At 37.9% G+C, this 15,729-nt stretch overlaps 1 protein-coding gene across 1 annotated transcript in view; it reads right to left on the reverse strand.

Moving 5' to 3' along the window:
• Positions 1-15,729, reverse strand: part of pla2r1 (phospholipase A2 receptor 1) — a 155,619-nt gene that overhangs the window by 38,999 nt on the left and 100,891 nt on the right. Inside the window, exons 14-22 of the mRNA XM_043693844.1 lie at positions 12,736-12,820; positions 10,035-10,167; positions 9,896-9,931; positions 7,826-7,998; positions 5,886-5,953; positions 5,693-5,796; positions 3,451-3,593; positions 2,368-2,485; positions 1,740-1,900 (exon numbers count right to left, since the gene is read on the reverse strand). Coding sequence (XP_043549779.1) covers positions 1,740-1,900; positions 2,368-2,485; positions 3,451-3,593; positions 5,693-5,796; positions 5,886-5,953; positions 7,826-7,998; positions 9,896-9,931; positions 10,035-10,167; positions 12,736-12,820 — 1,021 coding nt within the window. The remainder of the gene's footprint in view (positions 1-1,739; positions 1,901-2,367; positions 2,486-3,450; positions 3,594-5,692; positions 5,797-5,885; positions 5,954-7,825; positions 7,999-9,895; positions 9,932-10,034; positions 10,168-12,735; positions 12,821-15,729) is intronic.

Below are 15,729 nucleotides of genomic sequence, written 5' to 3' on the forward strand. Positions count from 1 at the left end.
CCTGACCGATCACCTTCATCCCCTCCCCCACTCACCCATTGTACTTTATGCTACTTTCTCCCCACCCCACCCTCCTCTAGCTTATCTCTCCACGCTTCAGGCTCTATGCCTTTATTCCTGATGAAGGGCTTTTGCCCGAAACGTCAATTTTACTGCTCCTTGGATGCTGCCTGAACTGCTGTGCTCTTCCAGCACCAGTAATCCAGAATGTGTTGAAAGCAGCCAATGTGATGGCAGGGTCCAGTGTGTTGTAGTAGTTAAAGGAAGTGGAAGAAAGTGTTCAGGTTCCAAAATTATTGGACCTTGTAATGAGTCCTCAAGGCTGCAGAGTCCCCAAGAGGATAATGAGGTGTTATTCTTCCAGCTTACACTGAGCCTCGTTGGAGTCCTGCAGCAGAACAGAGACAGAAATGTTGGCCAGGGAACACAGTGGTATGTTGAGGTTGCAGGGAACTGGAAACTCAGGTTTAGCTTTGCGGCCAGACATAGATGTTTTGCAAAGTGGTCGCCCAGTTTGTACTTCATTGCCCCCGTGTAGAGGAGAGCACACTGTTAGTAGCAAATACAGTAGACTCTACGGAGGAAAGTGCAGGTGAATTGCTGCATTAGTTTCAGATTTCCAGCAGTTCTTTATTTCGTCTTATCAAATTAACCAACCTTTCAAATCTCCCTGCACTTGGATTTGTAACTCAAAACATTTAGACTAAGTATAGAACATCTGCCACCAGCCCTTCTAAGATCAGCTAGCAACATAAAACAAGGATGAAAGGAGGGAAGTGTTCTAGTCTGTGCTGGTAAGTCAAGCATTTGAAGAGTCATATTGACAGCAGTTTAATAGAATAGAATAGAACAGAATCCCTACAGTGTGGAAACAGGCCCTTTGACCCAACAAGTCCACACAGAAATTACAGTTCTGACTCCCTCATTGATAATACAAACTGATGGCATAAGAAGGTAGGCATAATGATAAGTTTTCATTTCTTTTGTACCATTCAAGAAAATGGTGCCTTTCTAAATTCTTTATAGTGGCAAAGATTTACCTGTGGATTTCTCAGGAGAGTGTGGGAGGAGGTGCATGTCTGGGGCAGCTGTGCAGATAGAATAGGAAGCGTTGATAGGACATTTTGTTTCCCAGTAGGTGGACCAGGTACATATCATTAAGGAATGTTACCATAAGTTAGAATGTACACCAGTTCACCACGGACTAGAGAATCCAAAGAAGTCGAGTGTGGGGTACTGGAAAAGCACAGCAAGTCAGGCAGCATCCATGGAGCAGGAGAATCGACGTTTTGGAATTCCTGATGAAGGGCTTTTGCCCGAAACGTTGATTCTCCTGCTCCTCGGATACTGCCTGACCTGCTGCGCTTTTCCAGCACCACACTCTCGACTCTAATCTCCAGCATCTGCAGTCCTCACTTAATCTAAGGAAATGTCTAGGAAGTTCATGCATTCTGAAAAAGATGGAATCTTTATTTCTTAGTCTCAAATACCTTTGACATAGGGCCTTCCAGTTGCTATGTTTGAACAAAGACTGGTGCTGTTTTCAATGGCCTGAACTGCCCTTCAGAACTCTCAGGGCTAGAATATTGAGCCAGTGAGAGGGACTGGAATCTGAAAACCCAGGCGGGTTCCATCAGATCAGAATGTGCACTCTATTTGTTCAAAGAAATACACACTGTACACAGGCTTATTAATAATTAGCACATTTTGATGCAGCAGATTTAAATAAATAAACTTACAGGATCATTTTTATATGGATCTGCAGTGTCCCGTGCTGGCTCATTTGGTAACCAGTTCGAATACTTCACAGGCTTCCCATTCACCCAACGTTCAAAATTATCACTGTGTAGTCCTATCCAAACACTAGTTGTCCTATCCAGGAGCTGAATTGTTAAAAATGCTGTGAATTAAAAGTGCAAACAGAATTGAATAAAGCTTTTACAATCCAGCAAGTTAATAATGACTGCAATACTTTTGGGAAATTAATCAGGTATTATAAACAATTAATGGAAATCACTGGGCTATTAAATTATCTCAACAGGAAGCCTGAACAGGAAGACCATTTCGTAAGCACTCTCTGATTTATTTTTTCCATGTCTGATAGAAACGGTGCAGGGTGATGAAAACTGATTTTCTTGCTGCATCATTCCAGGCCTCAAGTGCTTAAACAAAGAGAGCACAACAATCTCTCAAGGTTGTGGAACAAACCTCCTAGTTATGTGCCTGGGATCGTTGGGTCCCTGGGGTGGATCAACATCCTACTCTACACCCCATCTCATTTTAATGCCTGGGCCATTATGTTTGTTCTATATATGCAGAAACAATTATATATGAGTCAAAATCTAAATATGCAATGTCCCATGTTACCTTGTTCTATTTCATTTTCTATTGTAGCCAGGGTTCCTCCACGTATACTGCAGAACATTTGAGCAGAATACCAGTGTTTTAGCTGACTCTTATCCTTTGGGGCATACAGCAGGAAACACTGTCACAGAGAGAACAAAAGTCAGCCATGGATCATGTTTTAAGGTCCATTTATAACTAATAAGCATTCTCAAACTTTGTTTATATGTGGTTGTAAGTTTACTCGCTGAGCTGGAAGATTTACTTTCAGACATTTCATCACCATACTAGGTAACATCATCAGTGAACCTCTGGTGAAGCACTGGTGGTATGGCCCACTTTTTGTTTATGCGTTTAGGTTTCCTTGGTTGGCGACATCATTTCCTGCGGTGATGTCATTTCCTGTTCTTTTTCTCAGGGGGTGGTAAATGGGATCCAAGTCATGTGTTTGTTGATCGAGTTTTGTGCGAGAATTCTTAGAAGCATGGCATTCCAACCAGAATTCTATCAACGAACACATTGACTTGGATCCCATTTACCACCCCCTGAGAAAAAGAACACGAAATTATATCACCACCCCAAAAAAACCTAAACACATGAATAGAAAGTAGGCCATTCCACCAGTGCTTCACCAGAGGCTCACTGATGATGTTACCTAGTATGGTGACAGAACGTCTGAATATAAACCTTCCATCTCAGCGAGCAAACTTACAAACAGAACCTCAACCAGAGCTACAAATCTTCTCAAAATGATCGACTACATTTCAGAATTAATAAATTATTTGTGAACTACTTTGACATGTATTCAGATTATGAAATGTTCTAGACAAAACTTTTTGTCTTTCTTTGTCAATTGCAGATGAAAATTATCAAGCAGAGCATCTAACTTAATATTCATTAGGAACATGACACAAACATAACAGCATCCTATTTTCATCTTGCAGTTTTGGTGTTTAGATTATTTTAATACTTATTTTAATGCATTAGCTCCACAAATGGACAAGTTAACAGTGCTACAAGCAAAAATGTATACTATCAATCTGCAGTCATAAATATGTTCATTATGTAAAATAGTCCAATAATTTTCTTTTCATTTTCTAAAATCACCTTATTTTCAAAATACAGCCACCCTTTTGGACACGAAAGATCTGGAAGGTAACTCTCAACTTTGTGAACCTCTATCAGTGATATATTGTGTCGTTCACAGATGAAAGGAAGAGATAGAAAACACTTGCTATCACCCCAGCGTCCTGTCAGGGTATAAAAATGCAAATAGACGTGACATTACAGTACAGGTGACAAAGACAAAATTGCAATTTAATTTAAAAAAAATTAAAATGCATCTTGAAACATGCATTTTGCAAATCTAAGATTCCTTTCATAATCTCATTAATATGCTCCAAAAACTATTTAATAGTTGCTGTCAGAAGCTACTTATTTTAATGAAAATATTATGCAAAAATTTATAGCACTAAGCAATCAGTTTACTAAAAACACAGTGTCCAGCACCTTCAGCCATGATGTTTCATGACTTCTTGCTAATTGATATTGCACCGCTTTTTTTCCTAAACCTAAACCGAGCAACACTTTTTTTCTTTTAGTCTCCAAAGATACCAATATAGAAATAGAATAAATATATTTTAAGAAATATCCTTCAATTTGATCATAAGCATTTCTTTTATTCAGTCCATCTTGGGACAGTTAAAATTCATCCAATGCTAGTACTGTCTTGTTTGTAAATAGCTCTCTAAATTGTCTACAGATGTAACTTCCTCATCTCTGCTGTTTTACATTCTGTGACACAAATTAATAATTGTATTATTTTTCTCCTAATCGTACATGTCTTAATGTAACTGTCAGAGCATTCTTACATTCTCGTTTTGATAAAATTCTTCTCAATACAGCTATCCCATTCCCTTTCTAACTTCCCTATCTCTCCTGAAAATGATAATTGTGGTGAGGTTCTCACACAATTCATTATGCAGGCCACGTCTAAAACTGCTAGTTTAGTGCATATCTTGATAGTTGCCAATTTAATTTTGAATGCTCGTGGATTTGAACATAACCCCTAAATCTTGCTTTTTTTTTAGGAAATATTTTTTCATTCTTTTTCTTAGTCTTCTCATTTCATAAGTAAGAGACAACATATTTTATTTCTTGGAACTGCATCCTGAAATGGAACAAAAACAGAAATTGCAGAAGAAACTCAGCAGGTCTGAAAGAGTTTCTGTAGATTCGCATTCTATAGAGTGGGAATGAATGGGGAAGTGGTTTGAGCCTCTGTCAAGTGTGAGGAAATAAGAATGTGATTCGGTAATTTGGAATTGGGAAGGATTGGAGTGAACGAGAAATTGATTTAGGTTCCCTTGGGATTTCCCCATTTCTTTTACTAACATTAAGTATAATATAATAAATACAATAATTTTATACATTGTTGATAAAATTTGTTGTGAATTGCTTATGTCCTGAATAGCATCAGTTGAGCAAATTAGTCATTTTTGTTGGTCTCATGGAGTTTTATACATTTTGAGGTGGCTTGTGGAACAATGGGGTAATCAGTAATGAGACCTTTCTCCATTCTGCAGCATCGTTTGCATCACTCCTTACCTCAAAGTCTACATATGTAACAGTTCTTATAACTCTGAAGTTCCTTGTAATTGAATCCCTCTGCTAGCTGTGTGCAGTGGGAGGAATAACCCAGTTTAGATACTCAAGGAATCTTTTACCAACCTCCTTTATTGAAGCATAAGTGGGGAACTGAATTAAGAGCAACATCTGACTTCCAACTCTCCAAACAATGGTTAGAGTTTATTTTATAGCATCAAAGTAAAGTAGTTTACAGAGTTCACATAATCCACCAATTACACAATAGTTTTCATTCAATTTTGAACAACACAATTGGTACAATATACTTTTTTGATCAGAGTCCACCTATTCCTTGTTCTTAGCTGCTTGTCTGGGTTGTCAGGGTTCAAACTTGTCAGGGTTCGCCCACTCTTTCCATACCCAGACATGTTTGTGCTATGCTAAGCTTGTTAGTCACAGTTCACCCACACGCATGCCCGGAAAAGATTGTGCTACATTAAACCATTTTGTATTTTGAATTTTCAAACAAACTTACTGAAGGCACATGTGATTTCAAAAACAAGAGTGATATGCTAGATTTTCTCTTGACATCTGAGGGATTTCTCAAGTGTAAAATCTACTCCATTCATAAAGTAATTGGCTTACTCAGACTAGAAATAGTTCCCTCAAAGACATACTAACGCATCCATTTTATACATTGAGCAAAGTTATGTCACTAATTACAGTCACAAAACAATTAATGATTGGTACAATGTAATATTACCTGTTTTTGATGACATGTAAACACATCTGCCACTATGCTTAGGTAAACGGCTTGGATAGTTGAAATCCCAGTTGTTGTAATACATTGTTGAATCATCTATCCAGCTATATACAAATATATAAATGATTTATTGTGGCAAACATAATTGATGATTTATTAATGATATTACCGGACAATTATTTGGATTTCTTACCGAAATCCAGCTTTGGAATTTTCTGCATATAATCCAATCCACCACTTTTCATGCCCATTTGCTAAAAACTGCAGAACATCAAAATTTCATGAAAAAGAATTACATGAATTGTGTCTTTTGTTATAAGCTGCAAAACATAATGATATCTGGAAGAGCCCTGAAATACTAATGTTAACTAATTGGACAATCAAAGTACACAGTCAGTGAGGTAGCTAAAATTAGGTGCTAAGATACACGTGCTTCAACAGGGTGTCTTCAGATTTGATGTTAAATTGAGGTAGTTCTACTTCCTTCAGGTCTTCATTTTGGGCCTGAAATCTAATAGCTATGGGGAAAAGAGATCGAGCCAGTTTGTCATTGAAGCTTAATGTTGAAGATGGCTTAATTAAAACAGATGTTAATGTTGAGGAATAATAAGGAATACAGAATGAAACTTGGCTGGATCTGCAGTTCTGATTGCTTTTTTGTTACAATTGGCAGGTCATAGACCTTGCCACCATCACTTTCAGTTGTAACCTGAGTTTCTCCCAAGGAGCTGATTAGACTAGGCCTTATAGTTTCTGTTTCAATAAACATCCGTCAATACACGAGACTGTTGAGTATTTTACACTGATATCCCAGTGACAAGCTTCAAAAGAAGTAAATTTTCATATTGTTCTTCAGAAAAACATAAAAACATAGTAAAATGTTCTATTTAAGTGAAGTAGCTTTAAACCTGGTTTTAAAATTAAAGCCATGTCCAATCAGACAGAGGATCTTAGTTTGACAATTTGTTGGGTAGGTTAGATTAAGTTTTTGTTTTGGAAGTTCTTTCGAGATTTTTCTGTGATTTTTACACAAATGGTATCATTTTGCTGCATAAGTTTCACAAATAGTATTCTTTTTCATTGTCCCCATGAAAAAGAAACCTATGACGATTTATTCAGATGAATTTAACATTGTAACTTAATATGGGTAAAATAGATAAATACATTGCTCTATGAGTTAAGAATGCACAATGACTTGAGCATATATTTACACTGCCTGGCAAGAAATGCATTAATTTGATGAATATAGTATTGGAACTGCTGCAATGTACACTACATTCAGCAGATTAAAAATCAAAAATCTAAAATGTGTGAATTGGCCTAGTAAGTAACTGAACAGCTTTCAAAGAAGCAAAATTTACCCCCATTCATGCTTTATTATATGTCACATGGTTAACTGGAAATTTAAATGCATCAAAATTTGTCTTATAATTCACAATATAGCAGTTTATATCTGGTTACAACCTAACAAAGAAAGCAAAATGATTCATACGAAAGATTTAAGTCATTTAAGGTCCAGCATCCATTGGCTGAGACACTTTTGACTGCAACATATTTGCATAGTGACCTATACAAAGGTAATGGTAAAGTCGCCATAGTCTTACCAGGCTATAGGACTGCTCTCTCATTAGAGAGTAATAACTGGTGGTGGTTTAACCAGAGTGTCACTATGCTTCAGGTGAGGGGCGAGGTTGAGAATGAGAATCCTTCATGGTGACCTCAGTTGATGTGGGAATTGAACCCACGCTGTTGGCATCCCAGTAAACGAGCTGTCCAACTAACTGAGCCCTGACCTGTACAAAAGTTGAAGGCAGTCATGCTTTTTTGACTTTCGGTAGGTAAAGTTGAAATGTTCACAATCATCCTCTAGAGGGCTGAGGAGCAGTTTTGTTCTCATTGATTTGTATGGATCTTTTCCAACCACTGGGCAAGTAGGCAATATGAATGTGACAGCTGTAGAAATGACACTGCTCTACAAAAAAAACGATGCATCTAGAGCTGAGAGAGATAGTGTTATTATAGATCGACTTCACAAAGTGTTTTTGTAATGAGATTCAATAGTACTCAGAAATCCTAGCTGTTACTGCTATAAAATCTGCTTCATCGTGAAACAAAATTTTGATCTTCTTTTACCTTTTCAATTCTGTTTTTAATGAAGTCCTGTTCTTTGGCTGTATTTATAGATGCCAAGTCGCTACCCATCAAACTACAAGCCACAGCAGCTGCAAGCCACTTCCCCTCCGTCTCAAAAAACAAATATTCAGCTCCTTGAAAGAAGATCCAAGGTGCAAATGCAAATTGCTCTTCTGCACAGAGGAAACAATTCAGAATTTACAGGAATACAAATTAAGCTGCACAGCTTTTAAATGTTAACCTTATTCACACCAGCATTTTCAAACAATCTCCATGATACATTTTATAACCTATTCACAAGAAATATGAGTTAAAAGCTTATACTGCTAAAATGATCATAAATGCAAACATTATCTGATTGAAGTTACAAGTAATTTATATTCGTATCGTGTCCAGGCCAAATTCATGAATATTCACCTAGAAATTCCAGTCAGCATCAGAAACTGTACTTCCGATGGCGATCATTTATCTTTAGATTAGTTCTGCACTGGAGATTTCTGGACCCCAGCCTTCAGTTATCAAACAGCAGAGACTTGTCCAAGAAAAAGTGGAGCCAGGGGGAGAATCATTGTTGAAACCTCACTCCATTTTGCAGCAGGGTGTTCTAAGCTGGAGTTTAAATATCCAGCAGCATAGCAAGCTCCTGTGACAGCTCCTCAGGAAGGGTATGTATATAAGGCAAATGTTGGGGGAGGGTGTGAGTTAGTTTGGGCAGGGGAGGAGGGTATATGTAGGGTGCCAAAACAAGTCACTAAGTTAGGTTCAGGGGTCAAGTCAGTGATGGTTTGATGGTTTGTTGGTGTTTGGGGTAGGGTTGCCATGGTTTGTTGGTTTTTGGGGTAGGGATGGGGGGGCGGGGTGGGTATGCAGGTTGTCCTGATGGGTTGAGATTTTAACGGTTTTTTTTTTACACCACAAGGGGCCTTGTGGCCCATTCAGATGTAGTAGTAAGGTGGGAGCAGTTGAATTTATTAGTTACCCCACATTATAGTCCAAAGATGTGCAGGTTAGGTGGATTGGTTATGCTAAATTGCTAATGGTGTCTAGGGATGTGCAGACTAGGTGGATTAGCCATGGGAAATACAGGGTTACAGGCATAGGGTGGGAGGAATGCTCTTTGGAGGCTCATTGTGGACTCGATGGGCCGAGTGGCCTTTTTACACACTGTAGGAGTTCTATGATTATCCAGATTTTTTAATCCTCGAACATTTCCTGATTAAAAAAATAAGTTTACAGAAATTGGAACTGTCCAAATACTCCAACATTAAAAAAAATCTTCAGAGGATTCAAGATGCAGGGGAATTGCCAAATCATAATGTTCAAATTCCCTCACAATTCTCTCAAAGTCAGTTGCATTGGGGTTTCTTCATGTTCCTGACATGCGACTCCAATTCATTACCTGGCCATCAGAAAATCTGGGCCAATATTTATGAGTAGGAAGAGAAAATCATTTAGATTTTGATTTCTGAGCCTGAAATTTCTTTCTCTTATCACAAGAGTAATGGGGTAGGACAGGCTTTGAGATGAATTTGACCTATTTTTCTAGTTCAATTGATTGAATAAAGAGAAGTGCTCCCCGATGGAATTGTATTATCATCCATTAGAGCTAAAGGGGAGAATGCAGAGGGACTGCAGCAGGACAACTGACTGTGCACAAGAAGCAGAAAAGTCCTAACGCAATAAATATGGCATGTTTTAGACCTTATAAAGACTGAGGTATAGAAAAAAAGGAAGATTTTCTCTCCATTAAAAGATTTTTTTCTTGGCACCGTTGGAATTAACTCTTAGGCAAGAAACCTAAGTCAATCTAAGGAGGCTGAAATTCAGGCTTCTCTTTTCAGGATAGGTTTATCAGCTCTTAATGTACAGTTTGTGAAAGAAAAGGTAAAACATAAAACTGGTCAGATCCTGTTTTACCTCAGTGGATAGCACACAAGTCAACCTTGGTTCTGTCAATGGTTCTGTCACTATGGGGATAATGAAGTGAATCAACAGTTTCACGAAATACTTATTGCTTTACAGGCAATTATTGTTCACATTACTTGAGCATTTACTGCTACTTTTGCTTACCATCAATGTACCAGTCTGGTTTTTTCAGTTCAGCTCCTAAATAAAACAATTGATTAATCAATTAAATGTTCACTGCACACATTCCATTATTAGGCAAAATAATAACTTTTTCACATTTAAATAAAACCAAAGCATTTACCTTTTGGCATTTTACAAACCCATCCCAGCTTTTCATCACAACGAAAAGGTGCAATGGTTTTATCAAATTTGTATGCAGCACAAATTCTGACATCATCATCTTTGTCTCTATCAAGTGAAAACAAAGAAACAACCTAGAAACCAAGAGATAATACAACAGTTTAGTTTTTCATGATAGCTGCAGGTTGGAAATCCAAGTAATTACAGTTTTTCTTTCAAATGTTCCTCATTGATTTGTTCATACTGATTAACTTGTCATTTTGCTTGTTCAGCAATGGTGTATTTGGTGAAAAATGCATGCATAATATCATGTGCTCGAGTTAGAATAATGTTGAACCTATAGATTTGCATAGCTGTGTGTGAAAAATATACATTTGATCATATTATTCACATTTAGCTAAAGGAATTAAATAATGACATAGCCTAGTGTGAATGATTAAATTGAGCACAAAAAATTAAACAAATTAAATAGAGTCATAGAGATGTACAGCACGGAAACAGAACCTTTGGTCCAACTCGTCCATGCAGACCAGATATACTAAGTAAACCTAATCCCATTTGCCAGCATTTGGCCCATATCCCTCTAAATTCTTCTTATTCAAAGACTTATCCAGATGCCTTTGAAATGTTGTAAATATACCAGCCTCCACCACTTCATCTGGCAGCTCAATCCACACACGCACAACCCTTTGTGTGAAATAGTTGCCCTTTAAAAGGTCCCTTTTAAATCTTTCCCCTCACACCCTAAACCTATGGCTTCCAGTTCTAGACTCTCTCACCCTAGGAAAAATACTTTGTCTATTTACCCTATCCATGCCCATCATGATTTTATAAACCTCTATAAGGTCACCCCTCAGCCTTCAATGCTCCAGGGAAAACAGCCCCAGCCTATTCAGCCTCTCCCTATAGCTCAAATCTTCCAACCCTTGGAACATCCTTGTACATCTTTTCTGAAGCCTTTCAAGTTTCACAACATCATTCCTATAGGAGGGAGACCAGAATTGCACACAATATTCCAAAAGTGGCTTAACCAAATGTTTCCATTAAAATGCTTGAAAAATTAAAATCACGGAATTACAGAGGAACTTCAATTATCCGGCATTTGATTATCTGAATATCAGATTATCTGAAAAGATCGCAAGGTCTCGAAGCTTGGCTAATCTATGTTATCCGGCATTTGATTATCAGGAATTTGATTAACCAAACAAAATACTCCCCACCTGAGTCGTTTGGATAATCGAGGTTCCTCTGTACAGAGGGTAGGATGCCAAATAAAATCATATTCCAATTACTTCAGTTATAAATATTTTGATAAGCTCTCCTGATGATTCAACAAATTGGTCCATTGATTTAATAATCCATACAAACCACACTGGTGCAGTCATCATCTATGGTGGCAAGGACATTCCGAACGAACATTTAACAACAACCAGTGAATTAATTTTTCATTTTTGGGTGCATTTTTGTTTTAGAGCCTTGAAAACATCTTCTTTTGGAAATAATTTTATGGATTATGTTATGATCCCCTTCTTCTGCCTTCTTTTGAAAGCTCATGCTCTTTGAAAAGTCTAACTCCCATTTTCTTTGGTGGTCCCACAATCTGTTGTTTCCTTTTGTAAATTCTGCTGTCAGCTATGTAGTTGGTTTCTTTGGTAGACATTTGTTTAAAACAGTTTGGGAAGCACTAAATCAAAGGTTTGTTCATATTTAGTGTCAAACAATGATCATTACATTGAATGTGTCTTTACTGAGCACGTATCAAGACACTGAATGTAAAGGTCATTCATATTCCTGCCATCTTTTTATCATCAAGGTTAATGACTCAACCTCAACTGAAATGCACAAGTTGGAATTGACTCTTCATTTTGCGAACACTGAAACAGATCAAATTTTCTACAAAGAAGTATGATAAAGTCTGGCTATAAGTTTTTTAAAAAAATGCAATACATAGTGGAATTAACAGACTTAAAAAAACATATCCTTAGAAGGTCCTGAAGACCAAAGTATAACTATCATTTGAGTGAACATGAAAAGAGGATGATAAGGCATGAGATAGATTCATAGAATGTGAAACAGGAAAGATGGGCTAAATTTCTAAATCAATACTAAGAAAGAGCAAGCTACACCAACTGTAATTATTGTAAACTTTAATGAAACATTTGACCTGAAATGTTAACTCTGCTCTCTCTGCCACAAGTACGACCTGATTTGCTGAGTACTTCTTAACAACATTGGTTTTATTACAGTAATTAAGGTAATGGATGAAGACTGCAGGAAACAGAGCTGGATAGATGAAGCAAAAGAAAAATGTGTTCCACAGTGACACCATTGAATTAAGAGTTTTGAACTGTAAAGGGGAAGGAACACCAACAAGAACATCAATTCCTCCATGATATTATGCTCCATTTAACACTGAAGAAATTGTGTGGTTCTGAGGGTGTGAAAGAAACATCCCATACACATGCAAGCTCTTTCTTCCAACCCTTCAATTAATAGGCCATTACCTTCCAAAACTGTCTGTTTTTATTTGATGGCTCCAATGTCTTTTTTCTTCTATCTATTTCTATCCTTCAGCTCAAGGGAAAAAAATTCTTAAGAGAATCAAATCATACACACAGAATTGCAAAAATAATATACAGTGTAAATTAACTGGAAATATGCTGGGAACATTAATGGCATAGAAATAAATTGGAGTTACTTACCCCAGTGCCATCACTCCAAGCCCAGGAGCCGACAGAAGATGGATTCCTTTTGTTAAATCCAATCCAAAACCATCTTTCTTCTTCCCTAGAACATATATAAACAAAATTCTAGGCTAACTTATTTCCCAACTAAGTTTATTTGCGTTATAGAGCTATTACAAATCTTGGTGTTCTTTCTGGACTTGATATATTAGCAGTCCCCTGACCACTACCATCTCATTTATATGGGCACTTCCAGGCTTTTCTAATTGAAATAATTTGGGCATACGTGCCCAAAAACCTTGTATACTGGAGTGTTACAAAGATCATAGTCAACATTTTGTTACAAAAATAAACAGTGCGTGCGCATGCGTACATATATATGTATGTGAGACAGAGAGAGAGAGAGAGAGAGAATGTGAAGACCTTTGAAAATGTCACCAGTAATGCTGTTTGAGATGGATTCTCCCTATCATTTGGGAGGACAGGTGTACTGGCATCAATATTCTTGAAGCATCAAGGCTATGGTCATCTGAAGTCAAGAGTGTGGTCCTGGAACAAGCCTCATTCCTGATGAAAGGCTTATTCCTGAAACGTAAATTCTCCTGTTCCTCAGATGCTGCCTGATGTGCTGTGCTTTCCCAGCACCACACTCGCAACTCTGATCTCCAGCATCTGCAGTCCTTACTTTCTCCCTGTGATCATCTGAAACCAGCTCCACCGAGCCAGGCACATGATTAAAATGCTGGATTCCAACTGCCACAGCAAATCCTCTTCACCCAGCTCAGGAATGCACTCTAACAACAGAAGGATAAAGGACACATTTCAAAGACTCTCTGAAGATTTCCCTCAAGAAATACAACATAGATGTCAATGCATGGGTGATCCGCATTCAGAAGATACTGACTTGGAGGAAATTCCTGTATGAAGGGACACAATTCTTTAAGAATATCCATCAACAAGAGCAAGTATGGAAAAGGAACCGAAGGATTCATAGAATCCCCACAGTGTGGAAACAGGCCATTTGGCCCAACAAGTCCACACCGACCCTTCAAGGATGATCCCACCTAGACCCATTCCCCCACCCTATTATTTAACATTTCTCCTGATTATGCACCAAACCCACACATCCCTGGACACTACTGCCAATTTAGCATGGCCAATTCACCTAAACTGCACATCTTTGGACTGTGGGAGGAAACAGGAGCAACCAGAGGAAACCCACACATACACAGGGAGACTGTGCAAACTCCACACGGCCAGTTGCCCCGAGGGTAGAATCGAACCCAGGTCCCTGGCACTGGGAGGCAGCAGTGCTAGCGACTCTGCCAATGATCTCAAGGCCAAGGACCTGTTCCATCTTCCATTAACATCTGCCAAATGTGTGGTCAGGGGTGTGGCTCCAGGATTAGGCTCATCAGTCACACAAGGACACACAGAACCCATGAGCAGCGACAAAGTATTTTCTAGGTGGACAATGATACTCATTTGTGAGTGATTACTGATGACAATGTATATATTAAACAAAACATGCACTAGAACCTTAGTACTATAGCTTATAAAATAGATACGCTATAAATAGTTTTACTTTTTAAATCCCCTCCCCAAGAGTTCCCTTATCTAATAAAATCACCAACTCAAAGGTATGCCATATTTGGAAATTGGAATTTATCTTCAATTCTCTTCATTGTTTCACCTTATCCCCAAGGTACAAATTTCATGTGGTTCCTTCCATTAACTTTTGGTAAAGCGATTTTCCAGTTTTCTTCAAAATTCTCAGACCGTGGACTCTTCAGCTCTCTTGCCCTGGCTTTGGACATGCATAGACATTGTTTTTCCAATCTGCTCCCACAATTCCTTCACAGCTCTTTAGTGAACTATTCAAGCAGATTGCTTTCTGCTACAAAGTGCTTTGAGGATGACTGTAGATTTCAGAAAACCTTCCAGCTTCTTTCCCCTCATGAAATCTAAATTGAATGGTCTACTTCTGTTAGCTTAATTAATAAATTAAACCAAATAGACTTCCAACCAAGGTTCCACATTTAAGGCAACATACCATACGTGGCCCATTACCAGGTAGAAATCCAAATAAACTACCTTTTAATTCCAATGCTTTCCATCATTCTGGAAAACCAAATATCTCTAACAAAGGTAGGAAAACACTTCAGATTTACTGGCACCATTACTCAGCAAAAGCAAACTCCCAATTATTTATAGTGTTACCTTTCCAGCTCTGATCATGAATCAACATCAACAGAATCTGATATTGCCAATTGTCTTAGATACGATTACTGTTTATCTTACCAATATATTGAAAAGTTCCAACTCTCAGTTTAAAGATATACACTAAAAAGTTATGAATTATGAACCAGGTTTTCACAATAGTGTCATGTCATTCCAAAGATCTTTCCTAGAGTAATATATTCTGCAGCAAGTGTTGCTTTGACATTTGGCAGTGATATAAATTTTAAATATATGGGAGTATAAAGGTCCAGATGATTGCTTTCTCACCAGTTTTTCAAAAGTATATGACTTTCTCCTCTCTGGGGCAGGTTATTTTGCTGCCGACTTCTCAGATCCAACAACAAATTCCCTTTATCCCCTGCTGGGAGGCCGTGAAAGCAATTAAAATAAATCTGATTCCAAGAAGTCTTAATCAAAGTTGCAATACTGCACTTCCAAAATCAGTTTAGAGTTTATCCTGAAAATCATTGCAAATGATTGATTTAGCTTTTAAAAGTTTCTTTTTCAAGATTGGGATTGTTAAAGGAAATTTCACAGCTATCAACTTTGTGCATTTTAAATAAAATGCAGCTACTTTCCACTAGATCTTTCTCATAAAGAAAGGGCTCTGGACAGGATGAGCCAGCTGACCACGGCACCATGGTGCAGAAGGCCATTCAAGAGGGGGGAGCAAAAAGACAAGTTGTTGTTATAGGGGATTCTATAATTAGGGGGACAGATAGTATCCTTTGCAAGCCGGATCGGGAGTCTCGCATGGTGTGTTGCCTACCC

This window comes from Chiloscyllium plagiosum, chromosome 7 (assembly GCF_004010195.1).
Source record: "Chiloscyllium plagiosum isolate BGI_BamShark_2017 chromosome 7, ASM401019v2, whole genome shotgun sequence".
Classification (NCBI taxonomy): Eukaryota; Metazoa; Chordata; class Chondrichthyes; order Orectolobiformes; family Hemiscylliidae; genus Chiloscyllium; species Chiloscyllium plagiosum.